We start from the raw sequence: 26,209 nt of genomic DNA, 5'->3' as shown, positions 1-26,209 counted from the left end.
TTAATTATCAAGAATCTACCCACCTCTCCCTTAAAAATGTTTTGTTCATTGCCTCATGAATCTCTGTGAAAAAAAAAGACCCTATTTCAATTTCAAATGGCCAGCTGGTGAATTTTAAACCATAACACTAGTTCTAGATTCTTCTGCAAGAGGAACCAACCTCTCCACATTTAGTCCTCAGGAGAAAAACAGAGGTTTGTTTTTATTTGAATCCCTACTATGGTACTCAATTGCCCTCACAATATGCACATGATATCATGACACTTTTTAAAACTTCATTCCAGAAGGTACATGGAAGTCAGAAACAAACACAGAAATTGCTGGAGAAGCTCAGTAAGTCTGGTAGCATCTGTGTTGTATTTGTGTTACTAATTATTTGTTATACTTGCTTTTATATTAAACTTTGGCGATTTACGCACAGGGGCACCCAAATTTCTCTGGATCATAGACTAGAAAATCTTCTAGTCACTCAACACAAAACTTCAACTCTGATCTCTCTCTACACAAGCTGCCAGACCTGCTGAGCTTTTCTGTTTTTGAGGATGATTAGTCCAGGATTCTAGATTGTTAGACCACAGGCATGAATTGAATTGTATTTATTGTCACGGATACTGAGGCACAGTGAATAGCTTTGTCTTAAAACTGGCATTGTAGACAGAGGCAGCATGCTGGTGGTCTGTTAGCTTAGGTTGTCTTTTTGTTTGATCATGGGGTAGAAATGATTTCATGATCAAAAATTAAAATTTAAAAAAACACTTTAATGTAAAAAAAAGCTTTGTCTTGCGAGCAATACAGGCAGATCATGGAGTTAAGTAGCATAGATAAGTAAATAATAGGTAGACAGCAGCAAAGGCAAAAACACAGGTACAGGTGAATATTAAGAGTTTGGGAGTCCATTCAGTATTCTGACAACAGCAGGGTAGAAACTGTTTCAAAACCAACTGGTGTATATGTTCAGGCTTCTGCACCTTCTCCTCGATGGTAGAGGCTATAGAAAAACATTGTCAGGGTGGGATGGATCTATAAGAATGCTGGCGGCCTTTCCTTGACAGCGGGCCTGGTAGATGGATTCTATAGATGGGAGGTTGGCCTTTGTGATTGTCCGGGCCGAGTTCACTACTCTCTGTAACCGTCTCCGATGGTTGGTTGAATGGTACAGTTGCCATACCAGGCAGTGATACATCCAGACACAATGCTCTCAATGGCACACCTATAAAAGTTGGCAAAGGTATTGCCATTGGCATTACCATCATGCCAAACTTCCTCAGCTGCCTGAGGAAGAAGAGACGTTGTTGAGCCTTTGTAACCAGTACGTCCACATGAAGAGGCCAAGAAAGCTTGTTGTGGATGACCACTCCCAGGCGCTTGACACTCTCTAATTATTCCATCTCTCTGCTGTTAATGTGTAGGGTGGGGGGGGGTGGAGGAGAGGTATGACTAACATTCTGATGAAAGTCAGTAATGAGTTCCTTGATTTTGCTGGCATTAAGAGCTAGGTTGTTCTCAGTGCACCATTTTTCCAGATCTTCCACCTTCTGTCTGTTTTGTCACCATCTGAGATTCAACCATGACTATAGTGGTGTCATTAGCGAACTTGTAAATGGCATTAGTCTGTTATTTGGCAACGCAGTCATGGGTATACAGTGAGTATAGTAGGGAGCTGAGTACGCGCCCCTGGGAGGCTCCAGTATTGAGTATTAGTGAGGATAAAATATTGAGCACATCAATCTTTCCAAGCATACTAGGGTTTTCTCCATAATGCATGAAACGACTGCCATCTGAGAGCCATTTCAATGGAGAGAAAATTCATTACAAGATCAAAATTTGATCATATTTTTGTGCCATGCTGATCTGAGAGGCAAAGTAAATTCACTCACCTACCAGATCCCCTGCATCCTAAAGTTCACAAAAAGAACGTACCCTCTGTGTTAGAATGTCTAATCTCTCAGCTAGTCACTACAGCATCCTTATCAAGTAAAGGTGCTATAGTCCCACAGACCATAGGGTCGGTCTCTTTCTGTCAACAGAGACAGATGACTGGTAGTGGTTTAACCTGAAGATCACATCTCAGTCAAGGGGAGAGGCTGAGAAGAGTCCTTCGTTATAATCTCAGCTATTGCAAGAGTTGAACCCACACCATTGACATCACTTTGCATCACAAGCCAGCCATCCAGCCAGCTGAGATGGTTGGAATCTAACCTACTTGTCCTACATATATAGAGTCAATCTACAAGGAACATTGAACAAACTTGGATGGTTTTCACTAAAGTGTCAGAGGCTGGGGGTTGACCTGATAAAAGTACATAAAATGATGAGAGGCATGGATAGGGTGGAGAGTTGGAGTCTTATTTCCCAGGGTGGAAATGTCATGTACATGGGGCCATTGGCTCAAAGTGAGAGGGGGAACATTGGAAGGAGATGTGTGAGGCAAGTTTTTTATACAGAAGATGGTAAGTGTTTCAAATTCATACATGGGTTAAGGACGTCACTAGCCAAGGCAGCATTTATTGTCTGTCCCTAATTGCTCAGATGACAGTCAACCACATTTCCATGGGTCTGGAGTCACATGTAGGCCAGACCGAGTTAGGATGGCAGTTTCCTTCCCTGAAGGATATTGGTGGGTTTTTCCAACAATTGGCAATGAATTCGTAGTTATCACTAGATTCTTACTTCCAGATTCTACTGAGTTCACATTACACTATCAGCCTTGGGTCACTTGGGTCTTTAGATTAACAGTTCAGTGATAATACCCTTAGGCCATCGCCTCTCCTAATGTCTGGAAGACACTTAGATAGACAATAAAGGGATACAACCTTGTGTAGGGAGTTGGATTAGTTTAGAATAGCATCATGGCTGGCATAGACATGGTGGGCCGAAGGGCCTGTGGTTGTGCTGCACTGTTCTATGTTTTGCCTACCGTGACAGCAACTGCTAATCCTTTGAAGGGCTTTGCCCTGGCAGATCAGTGCAAGCATCTAACTCACGGAGGAGACCTGGACAAAGCTGAAGAGTAATTTTTCCAGTATTTTCTTCCAATGCTGGGCCACTCTTCTGTCTTTCCAAGCTCAGACTTGCCAAGAGGCTATTGGTCCCTACTCCAACCATTGTACAGCTGCCCCTCCAAAAGGAATGGGTGACCAGCAGCAGTCTAAGGAGGACCAGGTCAGTGGTGTAACAGTTCCACTTCACCAGTTAATTTTACGTTTTGGAAGTTGATGAGAGTGCTGGCTCCTTAAGGGAATGCAATCTGGCACCACGAGCAGCCCGATGCTACAGGACGAGAGAAAGTTACACAGAATACTAACATTCCACTCCGCACCAGTTCCCCCACCCCCCCCCCAACTTAACTACCACCCCTCCAGACATCCACCTTGCAAGAGCACCAGGGTTAGCCTTGACTGGGTCCTGCAATTAAGTAAAACCTATAGCTTTAACCCATATCAAGATCCCTCAACTTGGTCTTAGCAACAAGCAACTGAAGCTAACTTAATGATGCGTGAATGTTCCATATTCATGATTTAACTGCAGTTAAAGGACTTTTAAAAAAAACTTTAAACAAGGCAAGTTGATCATCCAGAACCCATGCATCATTGTTTTTGTGTGGACTTCCATCCTTCTCACTTTTCAGTCTAATTTACAACATTCTCACATGTAACAATACTGAGGAAAATAAAATATAAGCATCAAAACTTCCTTGGCGCCGCTTCCAGCACACTCAGTCTGCAATAGAATTGCATGTTGAGTTGTTCATCTAATTGCTGAAAATGTGTTGCTGGAAAAGCGCAGCAGGTCAGGCAGCATCCAAGGAACAGGAAATTTGACGTTTCGGGCATAAGCCCTTCATCAGGAATATTGAAGGGCTTATGCCCGAAATGTTGATTCTCCTGTTCCTTGGATGCTGCCTGACCTGCTGCGCTTTTCCAGCAACACATTTTCAGCTCTGATACTCCAGCATCTGCAGACCTCACTTTCTCCTTGTTCATCTAATTGTCAGCAATGTTAATCCTGATTTAAAACAATGAAACCCTGAGCTCGGCCTCAGTAGGCAGCTTCAGGAACCCATTATAAAGGCTAATCAATATGCAGAATAAGCAATTGCAACAGGGAGCATTGAGAAACCTACTTGTCCTGACTCTGCGTGTGATAGACTGCAGCTGACCACACGTTGTTGTTTCAATTGTGATGAGATATTCTATGTCAGGCTTGAGGATATTGAATGTGGCTGCTTTTTCCTCAGTTTCCTTACTCTGCTCAGTAGTATTTGACTGTACTACAGTAATTGTGACAGAAAATGTCAGCTGCTCCGCAACATTGTTTGTGTCCCAGGTAATGGAAATTGTTTCACTTTGAACGGATATCAAATTAATACGAATGAAGTTCAGCGGCTCTGCAAAACAAAACCACAAGATTATCTGTAATGAAACATCAGCAATTAATCATTGTCAGGCAAAACAATCCATTTTTTAAAAAAATCATTGATGCCTTATCAGACATAGCTTTAAAGCAATGTGTAAACAAAGCAAGATCAAAAGTCACCCTATACCAGGTTATAGTCCAACAGGTTTGTTTGAAAGCATAAGCTTTCTGAGCATTGCCCTTTCCTCAGCCAAAGTGACAAGGGAACAGCATTCTGAAAGCTTGCGATTTCAAATAAACCTGTTGGACTATAACTTGGTGTTGCATGACTTCTGATCTTGCCCAACCCCGTCCAACATTAGCACTTTCACATCCTGGTAAAAACAATGACTGCAGATGCTGGAAACCAGATTCTGGATCAGTAGTGCTGGAAGGGAACTGCTGTGCTCTTCCAGCACCACTGATCCAGACTTCCACATTATGGCTAAACAAAGGCAGGGTGATGTGACAAAACACTTCCCACACAGTCTGTAGTTGGTTCAGTAATTCGGGCTGAGAATCCACTCCATTCAATTGTGATGAATGCAAGTTCGACTGAAACACTCTAGAGGGTTATTTGGATGGAAATAATTGGCACAGATATTGGAAAAGGGCAGGAGATTTGTATTAGACAATAGAGCAACAGGCCAGTTTTTAAAAATTGGGTCAGCATTTATTGCCTGTCCCTAGTTGCCCTTAAGAAGGTGGTGACGAGCTGCCTGCTGGAACCGCTGCAGGCCATGTGCTGTAGATAGACCTACAATACCCTTAGGTTGGAAATTCCTGGATTTTGACCCAATGGCACTGAAGGAATGGGGAAGTCAAGATGTTGAATGGCTTGGAGGGGAACTTGAAGGTGCTGCTGTTCCCATGTTTCTGCTGCCCTTGTCCTTCTGGATGGAAGTGGCCCTGAGTTTGGAAAGTGCTGTTTAAGGATCTCTGGTGATTTTCCGCAGAGCATCTTGAAAATAATACACACTGCTGTTACTGAGCACTGGCAGTAGAAGGAGTGGATACTTGTGGGTGTGGTGCCAATCAAGTGGGCTGCTTTGTTCTGGATGGTGTCAAGCTTGTTGAGTGTCATTGGAGCTACATCCATCTAGGTAAATGGGAAATTTTCTATCATCCTCCTGACTTGGTTGGCAGGCTTCAAGGAGTCAGGCAATGAATTACTTGCCACAGTATCCCAAGTATCAGACCTGTTCTTGTGGCCTTTGTGCTTCTATGGTGAGTCCAGTTGAGTTTCTGGTCAATAGTAATTCCAGGATATTAATAATGGGGAATTCAGTAATGGTAAAACTATTGAATGTCAACAACCAGTGATTAGATTGTCTCTTATTGTAAATGTTCATTGCCTGGCATTTTTTGGGTGCAAATTTGGACATGGACTGCTTCAGTATCCGATGAATTGTGAATGGTGCTGCACATTGATGATTAAACAATGAACATCCCCACTATTGACCTTATAATGGAGGGAAGGTCTATGCTGAAACACCTGAAGCTGGTGGTGCCTAGGACACTACCCTAAGGGACTCCTGCAGAAATATTCTGAAGCTGAGATTGGCTGATCAATAACAAGAATGACCAGCTTTCAATGCATCAGGTATAGGTCCAACCAGTGAAGATTTTGCCCCTTGATTCCAATTGCTTCTAGTTCTAGCCACCTTCTGCACCACTATCATTCTGTGATCAACTTCAAATGTTATCTTCTTCAATAAATGGGTTGAATTCAATGATTCAATGTGTAGACTGCAATCAATGTTCTTACCATTTGGGTTAAAACACAAACACAGGAAGATATGATCCAACATTGGAGACAGAGATAAGGAGGAAATTCTTCTCCCAGAGGTTCCGGAATCTGTTGAGGCCAGATTATTAAGTATATTCAAGGTTGAGATAGACCTATTTTTAATCTCAAAGGGAATCAAGGCTTATCAGAAATGGCATGAAAGTGGAGTTGTGGATTATCAGATCAGCCATGATCTCACTGACTGGAAGAACAGGCTCACTAGGCTGACTGGCCTACTTCTACTGTTATGATCTCATCATCCCAAACTGTTCAACGCAACATGTTCATTCTGCATTACGATAGACTCCATACAATCCTGCTTAACTGCAAAAGGAAAGTGTTTCAACTAAAATCCCAGAGTAACATCTAATCCTGCTACCTTTAAGAGTTGACTATAGATAATTTTTCTTTCCAAACAATTCTAAAGAGTTCAGCTGGTGAAACAATAAAGTTGCATTTCTTATCCTTTGATCTCAATCTTGTAGTCACTTGGCTTTTTCGAAGTGTATAAGCTGATGCATATCAAAAGGCCTTCAGTATTAAGAACATCTGCCTCACCAATCATCGATATATCTGGGCATTCTACTCATTACCTGATAACGCAGCTTAGAAAATTAGCCAGGAAATGCTTTATTTGTGTGATTTAGTTGCAGTAATCTACAAAATATCATAATGTAAATACCTTTTGTTCAATGCTTAATCGTTTGTCCTATAATTAGGGGGAGCCACAGATATTAGATATTAGCAAGCAACTTACCACAGAGCGCAGTGGTCACACTGGTACTGGTAGCAGTTGTTGTTGTGGGGTCTGTGGTGGTAACACTAGTCGGGGTTGTTGGAGACGTAGTGGGAGAGCTGTTAGCAGCACTGATAGTTGTGATGGTATTGGTGGTGGTTGCTGCTGTCGTGGGAGTGGTGGGTGTTGTGGTGGTACCGGTAGTTGAGGTTGTTGGAGACGTGGTGGGAAAGCTGCTGATAGCACTGATAGTTGTGATGGTACTGGTGGTGGTTGCTGCTGTTGTGGGAGTGGTGGGTGTTGTGGTGGTAACAGTAGTCGAAGTTGTTGGAGCTGTGATAACAGAGCTGGCAGTGGGGGTGGTAGCAATCAGACTGGTGGTGCTGGAATTGGAGGTTATTGTTGTGCCATCAGAACTAATGATAGCCGGTAAAGTGCTGGTAGTTGGGAGGGTCGTGGTGGCGGGAGCAATGCTGGTAGACCTGTCACTGCTGGCTGGGTTTGATGTTGCACCAATACTGCTGATTGGATTGAAAGAGATGGTGGTACTGCCAGATGCTTGAGAAGTAATTGTTGAAACGATGTTAGTTGATGATGAAGTGGTGCTGAATATGACTCCTCCTGAGGCACTGTCAGTGGATGGAGTGGAATCTATGACAATGTCAAAAAACAAAATTATTAATCATTTATAAAATAATTTAATATTATGTTTATTGTCTACCCACAGCCCTGTTTGTACATGATAAACCAAATAATCAGATATGGCAGCAAAGCAGAAGAAAATAAAGGTAAATATATCTGTTGGCTCTGGAAATATTAAAAATAATCTGCTTGTCTTACATTATACAGGTGTACCTGACAATGTTATCTCCATACCTGATACACCAGATGTAACTGCAGCTGGAGTAGAAATTGTTGCATGTGGTGTTTTAGAAATGGCTCCAACCGATGTAGATGTTGACAGGTTTGAGATACCAGAGGAAGCAATTGGTGATTCAGTGGACGATGGATTAATAAGAGTAGATGAAGTTGCAGATGAAGACAATGAGTCTGAAACATTTGATGGGTTAGAGGTGGGCACCTGGAAATCGGTGGCTGACTGGTCTGAAGTTCCAGATGATGATGTGGATGATACATTTTTTGACACATTTGATGTAGCAAAGGTAGGTGTAGGTAATGGAGAACGGGACACACTTGACGTACTGATTGGTGGTGTAGCAGATACACTACTGGTCACATTTGACGTATGAATTCCAACAGCTGAAGAAGGAGCAGATACACTCGATGCACTGGGTTTTGGTGCAGCTGGTGTACTGGACACATTTGATGCACTGGGTGTTAGTGCAGCGGATGTACTGGATATACTCGATGCACTGGGTGTTGGTGCAGCTGATGTACTGGATATACTTGATGCACTGGGTGCTGGTGCAACTGATGTACTCGAAATACTGGATGCACTGGGTGTTGGTGCAGCGGATGTACTGGATGCACTGGGTGTTGGTGCAGCGGATGTACTGGATGCACTGGGTGCCGGTGCAGCTGATGTACTTGGTGCACTGGATAAACTGGGTGATGTTGCAGCTGAAGTACTGGATACACTGGATGCACTGGGTGTCAGTACAGCTGATGTACTGGATACACTGGATACACTGGGTGTTGGTGCAGCTGATGCACTGGATTCACTGAGTGATGTTGCAGCTGATGTACTGGATGCACTGGGTGTTGATGCAGCTGATGTACTGGATATAATTGATGCACTGGGTGTTGGTGCAGCGGATGTACTGGATACACTGGATACACTGGGTGTTGGTGCAGCTGATGTACTGGATACAGTCGATGCACTGGGTGTCGGTGTAGCTGATGTACTGGATACACTTGATCTGCTGAGTGTTGGTGCAGCTGATGTACTGGATAAACTGGATACACTGGGTGTTGATGCAGCTGATGCACTGGATACACTGGATACACTGGGTGTTGATACAGCTGATGTACTGGATACACTGGATACACTGGGTGTTGGTTCTGCTGATGTACTGGCTACACTCAATGCACTGGGCGATGGTGCTTCTGATGTTGTAGCAGATGCACTGGAATGACTAGGTGTTGGTGGTGCTGATGTTGTCACAGATGCACTGGATGCACTGGATGCACTGAATGTTGGTTCTGCTGATGTCACAGACTCACTGGATACACTGGGAGTCGGTGCTTTGGATGTTGTTGAAGACTCACTAGACGGACTGGACGTTGATGCTTCTGATGTATGAGATGCACTGGATGCACTGGGTGCTGGTGTTTCTGATGTTGTAGCAGACTCGCTGGATACAGTGGGCGTTGATGCTTCTGATGTTGTAGCAGACTCACTGGATACAGTGGGCATTGATGCTTCTGATGTTGTAGCAGACTCACTTGATGCACTGGGTGTTGGTGCTTCAGATGTTGTAGCAGGCTCACTGAATGCACTGGATTTTTGTGCTTCTGATGTTGTCACAGATGCACTGGATATACGGGGTGTCTGTGCTGCAGATGTTGTAGTAGACGCACTGGATGCACTGGGTGTTGGTGCTTCTGATGTTGCAGTAGACTCACTGGATGCACTGGGTGTTGGTGCTTCTGATGCTGTACCAGACTCACTGGATGCACCGGGTGTTGGTGCTTCTGATGCTGTACCAGACTCACTCGATGCACTGGGCGTTGGTGATTCTGATATTGTGGCAGACTCACCCGATGCACTGGGTGTTGGTGATTCTGATGTTGTGGCAGACGCACTGGATGCACTGTGTGTTGATGCTTCTGATGTTGTAGCAGACTCACTGGATGCACTGGGTGTTGGTGCTTCTGATATTGTAGCAGACTCACTGGATGCACTGGCTGTTGGTGCTTCCGATGCTGTACCAGACTCACTGGATGCACTGGGTGTTGGTGCTTCGGATGTTGCAGTAGACTCACTGGATGCACTGGGTGTTGGTGCTTCTGATGCTGTACCAGACTCACTCGATGCACTGGGCGTTGGGGCTTCTGATGTTACAGTAGACTCACTGGATGCACTGGTTGTTAGTGCTTCTGATGTTGTACCAGACTCACTGGATGCACTGGGTGTTGGTGCTTCTGATGCTGTACCAGACTCACTCGATGCACTGGGCGTTGGGGCTTCTGATGTTACAGTAGACTCACTCGATGCACTGGTTGTTGGTGCTTCTGATGTTGTAGCAGACTCACTGGATGCACTGGTTGTTGGTGCTTCTGATGTTGTAGCAGACTCACTGGATGCACTGGGTGTTGGTGCTTCTGATGTTGTACCAGACTCACTCGATGCACTGGGTGTTAGTGCTTCTGATGTTGTAGCAGACTCACTGGATGCACTGGGTGTTGATGCTTCTGATGTTGTAGCAGACTCACTGGATGCACTGGGTGTTGGTGCTTCTGATATTGTAGCAGACTCACTGGATGCACTGGGTGTTGGTGCTTCCGATGCTGTACCAGACTCACTGGATGCACTGGGTGTTGGTGCATCTGATGTTGTACCAAACTCACTTGATGCACTGGGTGTTGGTGATTCTGATATTGTAGCAGACTCACTGGATGCACTGGGTGTTGGTGCTTCTGATGCTGTACCAGACTCACTCGATGCGCTGGGTGTTGGTGATTCTGATGTTACAGTAGACTCACTCGATGCACTGGGTGTTGGTGCATCTGATGTTGTGGCAGACTCACTCGATGCACTGGGAGATGGTGCTTCTGATGTTACAGTAGACTCACTAGATGCACTGGGTGTTGGTGATTCTGATATTGTGGCAGACTCACTGGATGCACTGGGTGTTGGTGATTCTGAAGTTGTACCAGACTCACTCGATGCACTGGGTGTTGGTGCTTCTGATGCTGTACCAGGCTCACTGGATGCACTGGGTATTGGTGCTTCTGATGCTGTACCAGACTCACTGGATGCACTGGGTGTTGGTGATTCTGATATAGTGGCAGACTCAGTCGATGCACTGGGTGTTGGTGCATCTGATGCTGTACCAGACTCACTCGATGCACTGGGTGTTGGTGATTCTGATGTTGTGGCAGACTCACTCGATGCACTGGGTGATGGTGCTTCTGATGCTGTACCAGACTCACTGGATGCACTGGGTGTTGGTGCTTCTGATGCAGTACCAGACTCACTGGATGCACTGGGTGTTGGTGATTCTGAAATTGTGGCAGACTCACTCGATGCACTGGGTGTTGGTGATTCTGATATTGGGGCAGTCTCACTGGATGCACTGGCTGATGGTGCTTCTGATGCTGTACCAGAGTCACTGGATGCACTGGGTATTGGTGATTCTGATATTGTGGCAGACTCACTGGATGCACTGGCTGTTGGCGCTTCTGATGCAGTACCAGACTCACTAGATGCACTGGGTGTTGGTGCTTCTGATGCTGTACCAGACTCACTGGATGCACTGGCTGTTGGTGCTTCTGATGCTGCACCAGACTCACTGGATGCACTGAGTGTTGGTGATTCTGATGCAGTACCAGACTCACTGGATGCACTCGGTGTTGGTGCTTTTGATGCTGTACCAGACTCACTGGATGCACTGGGCGTTGGTGCATCTGATGCAGTACCAGACTCACTGGATGCACTGGGCGTTGGTGCTTCTGATGCTGTACCAGACTCACTGGATGCACTGGGTGTTGGTGATTCTGATGCTGTACCAGACTCACTGGATGCACTGGGTGTTGGTGATTCTGATGTTGTGGCAGACTCACTCGATGCGCTGGGTGTTGGTGCTTCTGATGTTACAGTAGACTTACTGGATGCACTGGGTGTTGGAGCTTCTGATGTTGTGGCAGACTCACTGGATGCACTGGGTGTTTGTGCTTCTGATGCAGTACCAGACTCACTGGATGCACTGGGTGTTGGTGCTTCTGATGTACCAGACTCACTGGATGCACTGGGTGTTGGTGCTTCTGATGCTGTACCAGGCTCACTCGATGCACTGGGTGTTGGTGCTTCTGATGTTGTACCAGACTCACTCGATGCACTGGGAGATGGTGCTTCTGACGTTACAGTAGACTCACTGGATGCACTGGGTGTTGGTGATTCTGATATTGTGGCAGACTCACTGGATGCACTGGGCGTTGGTGCTTCTGATGCAGTACCAGGCTCACTGGATGCACTGGGTGTTGGTGCATCTGATGCTGTACCAGACTCACTTGATGCACTGGGTGTTGCTGCTTCTGATGCTGTACCAGACTCACTGGATGCACTGGGTGTTGGTGATTCTGATATTGTGGCAGACTCACTGGATGCACTGGGCGTTGGTGCTTCTGATGCAGTACCAGGCTCACTGGATGCACTGGGTGTTGGTGCATCTGATGCTGTACCAGACTCACTTGATGCACTGGGTGTTGGTGCTTCTGATGCTGTACCAGACTCACTGGATGCACTGGGTGTTGGTGATTCTGATATTGTGGCAGACTCACTGGATGCACTGGGTGTTGGTGATTCTGATATTGGGGCAGACTCACTCGATGCACTGGGTGTTGGTGCTTCTGATGCTGTACCAGAGTCACTGGATGCACTGGGTGTTGGTGATTCTGATATTGGGGCAGTCTCACTGGATGCACTGTGTGTTGGTGCTTCTGATGCTGTACCAGACTCACTCGATGCACTGGGTGTTGGTGCATCTGATGCAGTACCAGACTCACTGGATGCACTGGGTGTTGGTGCTTCTGATGTTGTGGCAGACTCACTCGATGCACTGGGTGATGGTGCTTCTGATGCTGTACCAGACTCACTGGATGCACTGGGTGTTGGTGCTTCTGATGCAGTACCAGACTCACTGGATGCACTGGGTGTTGGTGATTCTGAAATTGTGGCAGACTCACTCGATGCACTGGGTGTTGGTGATTCTGATATTGGGGCAGTCTCACTGGATGCACTGGCTGATGGTGCTTCTGATGCTGTACCAGAGTCACTGGATGCACTGGGTATTGGTGATTCTGATATTGTGGCAGACTCACTGGATGCACTGGGTGTTGGTGCTTCTGATGTTGTACCAGACTCACTGGATGCACTGGCTGTTGGCGCTTCTGATGCAGTACCAGACTCACTCGATGCACTGGGCATTGGTGCTTCTGATGTTGTAGCAGACTCACGGGATGCACTGGGTGTTGGTGCTTCTGATGCTGTACCAGACTCACTGGATGCACTGGGTGTTGGTGCTTCTGATGCTGTACCAGACTCACTGGATGCACTGGGTGTTGGTGATTCTGATGCTGTACCAGACTCACTCGATGCACTGGGTGTTGGTGCTTCTGATGCTGTACCAGACTCACTGGATGCACTGGGTGTTGGTGCTTCTGATGCAGTACCAGACTCACTGGATGCACTGGGTGTTGGTGATTCTGATATTGTGGCAGACTCACTCGATGCACTGGGTGTTGGTGATTCTGATATTGGGGCAGTCTCACTAGATGCACTGGCTGATGGTGCTTCTGATGCTGTACCAGAGTCACTGGATGCACTGGGTGTTGGTGATTCTGATATTGTGGCAGACTCACTCGATGCACTGGGTGTTGGTGCTTCTGATGTTGTACCAGACTCGCTGGATACACTGTGTGTTGGCGCTTCTGATGCAGTACCAGACTCACTCGATGCACTGGGCATTGGTGCTTCTGATGTTGTAGCAGACTCACTGGATGCACTGGGTGTTGGTGCTTCTGATGCTGTACCAGACTCACTGGATGCACTGGGTGTTGGTGCTTCTGATGCAGTACCAGACTCACTGGATGCACTGGGTGTTGGTGATTCTGAAATTGTGGCAGACTCACTCGATGCACTGGGTGTTGGTGATTCTGATATTGGGGCAGACTCACTGGATGCACTGACTGTTGGTGCTTCTGATGCTGTACCAGACTCACTGGATGCACTGGGTGTTGGTGCTTCTGATGCAGTACCAGACTCACTGGATGCACTGGGTGTTGGTGATTCTGATATTGTGGCAGACTCACTCGATGCACTGGGTGTTGGTGATTCTGATATTGGGGCAGTCTCACTGGATGCACTGGCTGATGGTGCTTCTGATGCTGTACCAGAGTCACTGGATGCACTGGGTGTTGGTGATTCTGATATTGTGGCAGACTCACTCGATGCACTGGGTGTTGGTGCTTCTGATGTTGTACCAGACTCGCTGGATACACTGTGTGTTGGCGCTTCTGATGCAGTACCAGACTCACTGGATGCACTGGGTGTTGGTGCATCAGATGCTGTACCAGACTCACTCGATGCACTGGGTGTTGGTGATTCTGATATTGGGGCAGTCTCACTGGATGCACTGGCTGATGGTGCTTCTGATGCTGTACCAGACTCACTGGATGCACTGGGTGTTGGTGCTTCTGATGCAGTACCAGACTCACTGGATGCACTGGGTGTTGGTGATTCTGATAATGTGGCAGACTCACTCGATGCACTGGGTGTTGGTGATTCTGATATTGTGGCAGACTCACTCGATGCACTGGGTGTTGGTGCTTCTGATGTTGTACCAGACTCGCTGGATGCACTGTGTGTTGGCGCTTCTGATGCAGTACCAGACTCACTGGATGCACTGGGTGTTGGTGCTTCAGATGCTGTACCAGACTCACTCGATGCACTGGGTGTTGGTGATTCTGATATTGGGCCAGTCTCACTGGATGCACTGGCTGATGGTGCTTCTGATGCTGTACCAGAGTCACTGGATGCACTGGGTGTTGGTGATTCTGATATTGTGGCAGACTCACTCGATGCATTGGCTGTTGGTGCTTCTGATGCTGTACCAGACTCACTGGATGCACTGAGTGTTGGTGATTCTGATGCTGTACCAGACTCACTGGATGCACTCGGTGTTGCTGCTTTTGATGCTGTACCAGACTCACTGGATGCACTGGGTGTTGGTGCATCTGATGCAGTACCAGACTCACTGGATGCACTGGCTGTTGGCGCTTCTGATGCTGTAGCAGACTCACTGGATGCACTGGGTGTTGGTGCTTCTGATGCAGTACCAGACTGACTCGATGCACTGGGTGTTGGTGATTCTGATATTGGGGCAGATTCACTGGATGCACTGGCTGTTGGTGAATCTGATGCTGTACCGGACTCACTCGATGCACTGAGAGTTGGTGCCTCTGATGTTGTATCAGACTCACGTGATGCACTGGGTGTTGGTGCATCTGATGCTGTACCAGACTCACTCGATGCACTGGGCGTTGGTGATTCTGATATTGTGGAAGACTCACTCGATGCACTGTGTGTTGGCGCATCTGATGCTGTACCAGACTCACTGGATGCACTGGGTGTTGGTGATTCCGATATTGTGGCAGACTCACTCGATGCACTGGGTGTTGGTGCTTTTGATGCTGTGCCAGACTCACTCGATGCACTGGGCGTTGGTGATTCCGATATTGTGGCAGACTCACTGGACGCACTGGGTCTTGGTGCTTCTGATGCTGTACCAGACTCACTGGATGGACTGGGTGTTGGTGCTTCTGATGCTGTACCAGACTCACTGGATGCACTAGGTGTTGGTGCTTCCGATGCAGTACCAGACTCACTGGATGCACTGGGTGTTGGTGATTCTGATATTGTGGCAGACGCACTGGATGCACTGTGTGTTGGTGATTCTGATATTGGGGCAGACTCACTGGATGCACTGGGTGTTGGAGCTTCTGATGTTGTATCAGACTCACTCGATGCACTGGGTGTTGGTGCATCTGATGCTGTACCAGACTCACTGGATGCACTGGGTGTTGGTGCTTCTGATGATGTACCAGACTCACTGGATGCACTAGGTGTTGGTGCTTCTGATGCTGTACCAGACTCACTGGATGCACTGGCTGTTGGTGCTTCTGGTGCTGTACCAGACTCACTGGATGCACTGAGTGTTGGGGATCCTGATATTGTGGCAGACTCACTGGATGCACTGGGTGTTGGTGCTTCTGATATTGTGGAAGACTCACTCGATGCACTGTGTGTTGGCGCATCTGATGCTGTACCAGACTCACTGGATGCACTGGGTGTTGGTGATTCTGATATTGTGGAAGACGCACTCGATGCACTGTGTGTTGGCGCATCTGATGCTGTACCAGACTCACTGGATGCACTGGGTGTTGGTGATTCTGATACTGTGGCAGACTCACTCGATGCACTGGGTGTTGGTGCATCTGATGCTGTACCAGACTCACTCGATGCACTGGGCGTTGGTGATTCTGATGTTGTGGCAGACTCACTCGATGCACTGGGTATTGGTGCTTCGGATGCTGTACTAGACTCACTCAATGGACTGGGTGTTGGTGATTCTGATATTGTGGCAGACTCACTCGATTCACTGGGTGTTGGTGATTCTGATATTGGGGAAGACTCACTGGATGCACTGGGTGTTGGCACATCTGATGCTGTACCAGACTCACTGGATGCACTGGGTGTTGGTGATTCTGATATTGTGGCAGACTCACTCGATGCACTGGGTGTTGGTGCATCTGATGCTGTACCAGATTCACTCGATGCACTGGGTGTTGGTGCATCTGATGTTGTATCAGACTCACTGGATGGACTGGGTGTTGGTGATTCTGATGCTGTACCAGACCCACTGGATGCACTGGGTGTTGGTGCATCTGATATTGTGGCAGACTCACTGGATGCACTGGGTGTTGGTGATTCTGATTTTGGGGCAGACTCACTGGATGCACTGGGTGTTGGTGCATCTGATGCTGTACCAGACTCGCTCGATGCACTGTGTGTTGGTGGTTCTGATGCTGTACCAGACTCACTCGATGCACTGGGTGTTGGTGCTTCTGATGCTATACCAGACTCACTCGATGCACTGGGTGTTGGTGCTTCTGATGCTGTACCAGACTCACTCGATGCACTGGGTGTTGGTGCTTCTGATGTTGTGGCAGACTCACTGGATGCACTGGGTGTTGGTGATTCTGATGCTGTACCAGACTCACTCGATGCACTGGGTGTTGGTGCTTCTGATGCAGTACCAGACTCACTGGATGCACTGGGTGTTGGTGCTTCTGATGCTGTACCAGACTCAATCGATGGACTGGGTGTTGGTGCTTCTGATGCTGTACCAGACTCACTGGATGCAGTGACATTTTGTATTGCTGTCGTTGTCATAGTTGTTGATAACGGATTTGTGAAACCTGAAACCAGAATACATAACCTTAAATTGCACAAACTCTTGCATGTTATTGAATGAAGAGTAGTTTGTTATGGTCTTAAAAACCCTCTTAAAGTTGTCTCATTCAACTTAAAGTTAAGAATTACACAACGCCAGGTCATAGTGAAATTGGTTTATTTGGAAGCAGTTACCTGATGAAGAAGCAGCGCTCCAAAAGCTTCTATTTTCAAATATACCTGTTGGACTATAACCCGGAGCTGTGTGATTTCTAACTTTGTCCACCCCAGTCCAACATCAGCACCTCCACATCATGGCTACCTCCTTTCAAATCAAGCAAAGCTTTAGTTTAAAATCACATTTCAATTTTGTTCATGAAATACATCGTGGACAGGTGATAATCACTGCTATTTATAGTAACAATATGGAGAATAAAGTGATTGAGTCCTTTTGTGCTGTAAATGATTAGCAGTTTGCATTTCTAGAAATGCTCTTTAAGTAATGCAAAATGAATATAAATAGCGAAATGGATGGCACGGTGGCTAGCACTGCTGCCTCACAGCGCCAGGGACCCGGGTTCGATTCCCACCTCAGGCAACTGTCTATGTGGAGTTTGCACATTCTTCCCGTGTCTGCGTGGGTTTCCTCCAGGTGTTCCGGTTTCCTCCCACAGTCCAAAGATATGCAGGTTATGTGAATTGGCCATGCTACATTGCCTGTAGTATTAGGTGTAGGGGAATGGGTCTGGGTGGGTTGCTCTTCGGAGGGTTGGTGTGGACTTGTTGGGCTGAATGGCCTGTTTCCACACTGTAAGCTATCTAAATCTAAATTGCTCGGTATTACAGAATCCAGCTCAGGTTTCAATAAAATGTTTCAGTATCAGCAGAAATATTACATGATGCATGATAATTATAGGGTTCCTCCCAACTTGAAATGATATGTATTTTGTGATTACTGTTCATTGAAATCTACAAATCATTGTCAATAAATAAGCAAAACATCCTTTAGATTGAAAAAAAGAAACCTGTTGAATCCAAGTGTCAGCTGCTTTGTGCTTACAGTATTTGTTGGGGGTCAGGAATCCTCGAGCAAACATGGCTATTTTTCAGACTGCATAGAAGTGGAGGGCTGTGTTACCTCTGGATTACCAGATGTCCAATGCTCATATATCCATACATGGAGATGCTGGTTTTGGGCTGGGGTGGAAAAAGTCAGAAGTCACACGTCAGAAAATGTGTTGCTGGAAAAGCGCAGCAGGTCAGGCAGCATCCAAGGAGCAGGAGAGTCGACGTTTCGGGCATGAGCCCTTCTTCAGGAATGGACTCATGGCCAAAATGTCGATTCTCCTGCTCCTTGGATGCTGCCTGACCTGCTGCCCTTTTCCAGCAACACATTTTCAGCTCTGATCTCCAGCATCTGCCGTCCTCACTTTCTCCCAGAAGTCACACGACACCAGGTTATAGTCGCACAGGTTTATTTGAAATCACCTGCAAAAGCTTGTGATTTCAAATAAACCTGTTGGACTACAAACTGGTGTCGTGTGATTTTTAACTTTGTACATATAATCTGACCTTGGCTAGACAGGACACAATGTAAAGGTTGAAGATGAACATGTAGTCAATAAATTGGGTGGCACATTGGCTCAGTGGTTAGCACTCTGCTTCACAGCATCAGGGACCTGGGTTCGGTTCCAAACTTGGATGATTGCCTGTGTGGAGCTTGATCTTCTCCCTGTGTCTGTGTGGGTTACTGCCAGGTGCTTTGGCTTCCTCCCACAGTCCAAAGATGTATGGATTGCCCATAGTGTCCAGGGATGTGTAGATTAGGTGCATTAGTCAGTGGAAATGTACAGTGATTGGGTAAGGGGATGGGCTTGGGTGGGATACTCTTCAGAGGGTTGGTGTGGATGGGTTGGGCCAAAATAGCGTTTTTTCCAAACTGTAGGGATTCTATAATAAGGCGAAACTGAGGACTGCAGATGCTGGAGATAAAAGTCAAGATTAGAGTGGTGCTGGAAAAGCACAGCTGGTCAGGCAGCATCCGAGGAGCAGGAAAACCGACGTTTCAGGCAAAAGCCCTTCATCGATTTTCCTGCTCGTGTGATGATGCCTGACCAGCTGTGCTTTTCCAGCACCACTCTAGATTCTATGATAAGGTCAGGTAAAGGTAAATTTGTCGTAATACCACAGGACTACTCAATGAAAGGCAGGACACTGGGGAAGCTGAGAGGAGCAGAGGTATCTTGGAGTGCTTGTGCACAGATCCTTGAAAGTGACAGGACAGGTTGAATTGAATTGAATTTATTGTCACCTGTACCACAGAGAAAAGCTTTGTCTTGTGAGCAATACAGGCAGATCACGGAGTTAAGGAGCATTGCTAAGTAGTAATGAGTAAACAGCAGCAAAAACAAAATCACAGGTACAGGTGAATGTCAAGAGTTTGTGAGTCCATTCAGTATTCTAACAACAGTAGGGTAGTAAGTTAATTATGAAGTCTCACAGGCCATCTGCCTTTATCAGATGTAGCACGGATTATAAGAGCAGGAAAATTATGTTGGAGCTGAACTAAAGTATGATTAGATTGTAGCTGGAGTCCCATGTGAGTTCTGGTAGCGGGTGCAGAGGAGATATAGCAGGATGTTGCCTGTATTGAAACAGTTCAATGCAGGCAGGGAGATGGGTGACCACCAGGAGAGGCAGGCAGGTAGTGCAGGGGTCTCCTGCAGCTCAACCCCTCTCAAATTAGTACACCATTTTGTATACTGTTAGGGAGGGTGGTGGGGTGGGCAATAACCTCTCAGAGGGAAAAGAGCAGCAGCAGCCAGGCTGTGAAGGGAGGCTAGATTAGTTCAGGTTGTTTTCTTTTGGGGGTAAATAAAATTGAGAGGGGACCTGACCGAGGTGTAACGCTATAAGAGGCATTGGCAGGGTAGTTAGAAAGCAGCTGTTCTCTCCAGTCAAAGGATCAATAACAAGGAGGCGTAATTTTAAAGTAAAGGCAAGCAGTTTGGAGCTGAATTGAGGAAAAGCATTTCTGCCAAGAGGAGTGCACTGCCTGGGAGGGACGAGAGGGAAAGAAACAACTTGCTACCTTTAACCAGTACATGGATGAGGACATAAATTCTCACAATATTCAAGGTTATGGGCCTCATGTGATAAGGGAGGATTAATGTTTGGCAGAACAGACCTGATGGGCTGAAGGACCTTCTCTACACATTTCTATGACCATGGGGCTGCTTTCTTCTTAGAGAGAGAGACTGATGGTGAGTTTATCCAAAGAGTCACCATGCCTCAGTTGAAGCTGAGAAGGTGGGGCCTTGTTGGTAACCTCAGCCAGTGCAGAAATTGAACCCACATTATTGGCATCGCTCTGCAGCATGACCCAGCCATCCAGCCAACTGACCTCACGACAAGGACAGTAACAAGCTTCAGGAGGACACAGACTGATGAAGTGGGCAAAGACACAAAAGATGAAATTTCGCACAGCAAAACATGAAGTGATTTGTTTGGGTGTAAAGAATGAGGAGATGCAGATAAAAATGGAGTGCGAGCTGCAGAGAATAGTACATTGGGAGTTGAGGTAAATGTGGGAGTGTAGGGTAATGGGAAAGGAAGGTATTGCTGTGTCTTATTTCCCTTACCGCTTCCACAGGTCCAGTGGGGTGCAGGAATAGATCAGATGTCACAATTCAAAAAAGATATTTCACCAGTGACTGCCCAGGAATGAAAGAGGATTTGAAAAGCCTTAAAAAGGTCCATTAAAGGTCAGCAATTGTTAGCTTCACCAGTGACGGCCCAGGTAGTGAATAAAAAGGAGTCAGGCTCTAGCTGAGTGGCCATTTTTGGAGCGGCCATTTTGAGAGAGTTTGCTTTGTGATCGAAGCGCTGCTGGTGGATTTAACAGCAGGCCTCGGTGAATACTGGGCTTTGTTGAGGATGGCGAGCAGCGACAAGATAAAGGGCAAGGTAAGACCTTTTCTTCCTGGAGTCTGCTCCTTGTTAAAGGGGCAGACATGGCAGTCAGTAGCATGGTATGCTCCACTTGTCAGATAGAGGAGATGAGGGATCAATCGACTAGCCTTGGTGACTATGCCTGCAGGAAGTGTGTCTGGCTGCACAGACCGCACAGGACTGCACAGATCAGTTGGAGCAGCAACTGGAAGCACTGAAGAACATGGAGGAGCAGAGAGTGTGATAGGTAGCAGCTTCAGGGAGATGGTCACACACCAGCTTCAGGCAGGGAGATGGGTGACCACCAGGAGAGGCAGGCAGGTAGTGCAGGAGTCTCCTGCAGCTCAACCCCTCTCAAATTAGTACACCATTTTGTATACTGTTAGGGAGGGTGGTGGGGTGGGCAATAACCTCTCAGAGGGAAAAGAGCAGCAGCGGCCAGGTCTTTGGCATGATGACTGGTTCTGCTATAAAGCAAGATATGACAAAGCTCAAGCGAGCAATTGTGTTTGAGGACTTTCTGGTCAGGGGCACAGATACATGTTTCGGCTGCCATGGATAATACTCCAGGATGGTGTGTTGCCTCCCTGGTGTCAGGGTCAAGGACGGTTCAGAGTATTTGCATTAAATTCTCAAAGTGGAGCATGAGCAGCTGGAGGTCATCATGCACATTGTTACCAACAGCATTGGGAGAAAAAGGGATGCGGTCCTGCAGAGTGAATACAGGAAATGAGGCAGAAGATTAAAAAGCAGGACCTCAAGGATAGTAATCTCAGGATCACTCCTTGTGCCACATGTTAGCGCAAGTACAAATTGGAGGATAGGGCAGATGAATGTGGGTGAGGAGCTGGTGCAGGGGGCAGGGATTCAGAGATTCAGATTCATCACTGGGATCTCTTCTAGTGACCTGAGCAAGAGGGATGAGTTGTACCTGAACTGGACGGGGGTCAATATCCTGGCAGAGAAATTTGCTAGAGCTACTCGGTAGGGTTTAAACTAATCTAGCAGTGTGGTAGGAACATAAACAGTGTTGAGACAAAAGTAAAGGTTGAGGCTGGTACAGAAGTTAAAGAAAGCAAGTTAAATGGACAAAGCAGATATGAGCACAGCAGGAAAAGAGGGAAGGCTGCTGAATTTATTTCAATGCAAGAGGCCTGACAGGTAAGGCAGATGAAGTTAGGGCATGCATGGGAACATGGGACTGGAATATTTTAGCTATTTCAGAAACATGGCTGAGGGGTGGGGCAACAGGGCTGATAGCTCAATGTTTCAAAATAAGAGAACATATCAAAGAACAGAAACCAGCATATCCCATTAGGAAAGATGAAAGTTTTAATCTATGATTGTTTAATTGAAACAGCCAGCAACATCTAGTAGTTCTAAAGAGTCAGAATCAATCCCACCATAGCGAATGGACAAATTTAAATCCGATAAAATCTTGAAAAATGAACAAGACTAAGGGTTGATTGGTCTAGGGCAGCACAGTGGCTCAGTGGTTAGCACCAGGATTCCAAGTTTGATTCCAGCCTTGGGTGACTGTCTGTGTGGAGTTTGCACATTCTCCCCGTGTCTGTGTGGGCTTCCTCCAGGTGCTCTGCTTTCCTCCCACAATCCAAAAATGTGCAGGTTAGGTGAATTGGTCATGCTAAATTGCCCACAATGTTAGGTCCAGTAGTCAGAGGGAAATGGCTCCGGGGGGGGTTACTCTTTGGAGGGTCCGTGTGGACTGGTTGGGCCGAAGGGCCTGATTCCACACTATAGGGAATCTAATCTAAAATTGTTTACTGTATCATATCTCCATGACACTGGACTCTTTTGGTGATAATTTCTGTGAGCATGATCTTAACCTCCACCTGACGAAGGAGCAGTGCTCTGAAAGCTAGTGCTTCCAAATAAACCTGTTGAACTATAACCTGCTGTTGTGTGGTTTTTAACTTTGTCTACTGCAGTCTAATACCAGATCCTCCAAGTCACAGTTTTAAAATAATAATGGGGAAAAAAATAGGTCTCATCAACATGCTAAAGTTCCAAATTGGGGCAAGGCTAATTTTGATGGTATTTGACAAAAACTTTCAAAAGTTGTTTCGGAGAGGCTGTTTTCAGGTAAAGAGACATCCAGCAAGTGGGAGGCTTTCAAAAGCGAGATAACAAGAGTTCAGGACAAGCATGTTCCCATTTGTGTGAAGGGCAAGGCTGGGAGGAGTAGGGGGTTCTGGATAGCTGGAAATATGACTGGGTGTTGTGAGAGTTTTTTTATGACTATTTGGAAAAGCACACCGTGATTAAAGGCAGTCAGCTTGGCTTTGCGAAGGGGTGGTCATGCCTCACAAATCTTATTGAGTTCTTTGAGGAGGTGACAAGACAGGTCGACAAATGTCGAGCAGTGGATGTGGTGCATATGGACTTCAGCAAGGCATTTGATAAGGTTCCCCATGGTAGGCTCATTCATGAAGTCAGGAAGTATGGGATACAGGGAGATTTGGCTATCTGGATTCAGAATTGGTTGGCTGACAGAAAGCAGAGAGTTGTTGTAAATGGAAAGTATTCTGCCTGGAGGTTAGTGATGAATGGAGTACCGCAACGCTCGGTTCTTGGGCCACTGCTCTTTGTAGTTTTTATAAATGCCTTGGATGAGGAGATTGAGGAGTGGGTTAGTAAATTTATAGATGACACAAAGTTTGGAAGAACCGTTGATACTATTGAGGACTATTGCAGGCTGCAGCATGACATAGACAGGATGCAGAGCTGGGCTGAGAAATGGCAGATGGAGTTCGACCTGGATAAATGCGAAGCGAAGCTGAATATAGAATTAAAGACTGGATTCTTGGCAGTGTGGAGGAACAGAGGGATCTGGGTGTGCAAGTACATAAATCCCGCAAAGTTGCCATCCAAGTGGATAGAGTTGTTAAGAAAGCATATGATGTTTTGGCTTTCATTAACAGGGAGATCAAGTTTAAGAGCCATGAGATTTTGCTACAGCTCCACAAGTCCCTGGTGAGACCACACTTGGAATATTGCATCCAGTTCTGGTCGCCCTACTATAGGAAAGATACAGAGACTTTGGAGAGGGTGCAAAGAAGGTTTACCAGGGTGCTGCCTGGACTGGAGGGCTTGCCTTATGAAGAGAGGTTGAATAAGCTCTGACTTTTCTCTCTGGAGAGAAGGAGGAAGAGAGGACACCTGATCGAGGTGTACAAAATAATGAGAGGAATAGATAGAGTCAATAGCCAGAGACTTTTCCCCAGGACAGATTGGTGTGATGGGGTCATAGTTTGAAGATATTAGGAGAAAGGCATAGAGGGAATGAGAGAGGAAGGTTTTTACGCAGAGAGTTGTGAATGCATGGAATGCATTGTCTGCGGTGGTGGTGGAAGCAGAGTAATTAGGTACATTTAAGCGACTGCTGGACATGCGCATAGATAGCAGTGAATTGAGAGTGCTTAGGTTAAGTTATTTTATTTTACATTAGGATTAATCCTAGGCACAGCATTGTGGGCCCTCACTTCCCTCCAAGGCCCCAAGGGATCCTTCCATATGCGCCACAAGTTCACCTGTACCTCCACACACATCATCTATTGCATCCGCTGCACCCGATGTGGCCTCCTCTATATTGGTGAGACAGGCCGCTTACTTGCAGAACGCTTCAGAGAACACCTCAGGGACGCCCGGACCAACCAACCCAACCACCCCGTGGCTCAACACTTTAACTCTCCCTCCCACTCCACTGAGGACATGCAGGTCCTTGGACTCCTCCACCGGCAAAACATAACAACACGACGGTTGGAGGAAGAACGCCTCATCTTCCGCCTGGGAACCCTCCAACCACAAGGGTTGAACTCGGATTTCTCCAGTTTCCTCATTTCCCCTCCCCCCACCTTGTCTCAGTCAGTTCCCTCAACTCAGCACCGCCCTACCAACCTGCAATCTTCTTCCTAACCTCTCCGCCCCCACCCCACTCCAGCCTATCACCCTCACCTTGACCTCCTTCCACCTATCACATCTCCATCGCCCCTCCCCCAAGTCCCTCCTCCCTACCTTTTATCTTAGCCTGCCTGGCACTCTCTCCTCATTCCTGATGAAGGGCTTATGCCCGAAACGTCGAATTTCCTATTCCTTGGATGCTGCCTGACCTGCTGTGCTTTAACCAGCAACACATTTTCAACTGTGGGTCAAAGGGCCTATTCTGTGCTGTACTTTTCTATGTTCTATACTGGGGCTCTGGGTAAGAAAAAGAAGGAGCATATGTCAGGTATAGACAGCTGAGATCAAGTAAATTCCTTGAGGAATGTAGGGGGTGTAGACTACACTTAAGAAAGAAATCAGGAGGGCAGAAAAGGTACATGAGCTTTGGCAGATAGAGTTAAGGAGATTCCAAAGAGATTTTGCACATATATTAAGAGCAAAAGAATAACAATAAGAGAATAAGGCCCCTTAGAGATAACGGGCTGTCTATGTGTGGAAGCACAGGAGACGGGAGAGATACTAAACAAATATTTCTCTCCAGTATTTACTGTGGAGAAAGACATGGAAGCTAAGGAAATCAGGAGAGTAAATAGTGATATCAAAGTGATTGCCAGAATGTTTCTAAGTATAAGATAGTGCCCCGTCAACCTTTTAATTTCCTCCTTGTTAACATCTGGGAACTCTGCCAACATTGGGAGAACTGACTCAAGGACTAATCAAGCAACAGTCTGACATTGTCATACTCAGGGAATTGTACATTACAGCCGATATTCTGGTTACCCCCAGTAATCCCCACATATCAGCTTTTGCACCAGCAGGACAAAATGCCCAACTGTTTCCAATTTTTCAGTGTTCACAGTTATTTCATTTGTTTTGTCCAAAGGGATGTATTGACTGGCCCAGAGAATCCTGAATATTGACACTGGGCCCCAGGAAGCCTCATAGCATCATGTCAAACACGGGCACGTATGTACACCACCAGCCCCCACCCTCTGCTGAGAAAGCAGCACTCCTTCAGGTTGACCATCACTTGGAAAAGCCACAGGGGACAGCAAAGGGTGAGAATGTATACTGGATAGGGGTCTGCAAAGCCCAGAGTGGCTCAGTAGCAGCTGGACAGAAGAAGATTCACAAGTACTGGAGGACAAATGCAGGCTTACTCTGCAAAGAGAGAACCAACTAGAGGTTAAGATTTACTTCACCTCACCTTCTTCAAGAAAATACCTGTCATGTTTGCATC

General features: G+C 46.5%; 1 protein-coding gene across 1 annotated transcript in view; it reads right to left on the bottom strand.

Annotated features, from left to right (window-relative positions):
* Positions 1 to 26,209, bottom strand: part of LOC132821193 (pneumococcal serine-rich repeat protein-like) — an 83,757-nt gene that overhangs the window by 17,796 nt on the left and 39,752 nt on the right. Inside the window, exons 4-6 of the mRNA XM_060833837.1 lie at positions 7,797 to 17,081; positions 6,942 to 7,571; positions 4,124 to 4,387 (exon numbers count right to left, since the gene is read on the bottom strand). Of these exons, the coding sequence (XP_060689820.1) occupies positions 4,124 to 4,387; positions 6,942 to 7,571; positions 7,797 to 17,081 (10,179 nt within the window). The remainder of the gene's footprint in view (positions 1 to 4,123; positions 4,388 to 6,941; positions 7,572 to 7,796; positions 17,082 to 26,209) is intronic.

Source organism: Hemiscyllium ocellatum, chromosome 12 (genome assembly GCF_020745735.1).
Source record: "Hemiscyllium ocellatum isolate sHemOce1 chromosome 12, sHemOce1.pat.X.cur, whole genome shotgun sequence".
NCBI classification, from domain to species: domain Eukaryota; kingdom Metazoa; phylum Chordata; class Chondrichthyes; order Orectolobiformes; family Hemiscylliidae; genus Hemiscyllium; species Hemiscyllium ocellatum.
This window is presented reverse-complemented; position numbering and strand designations above follow the sequence as displayed.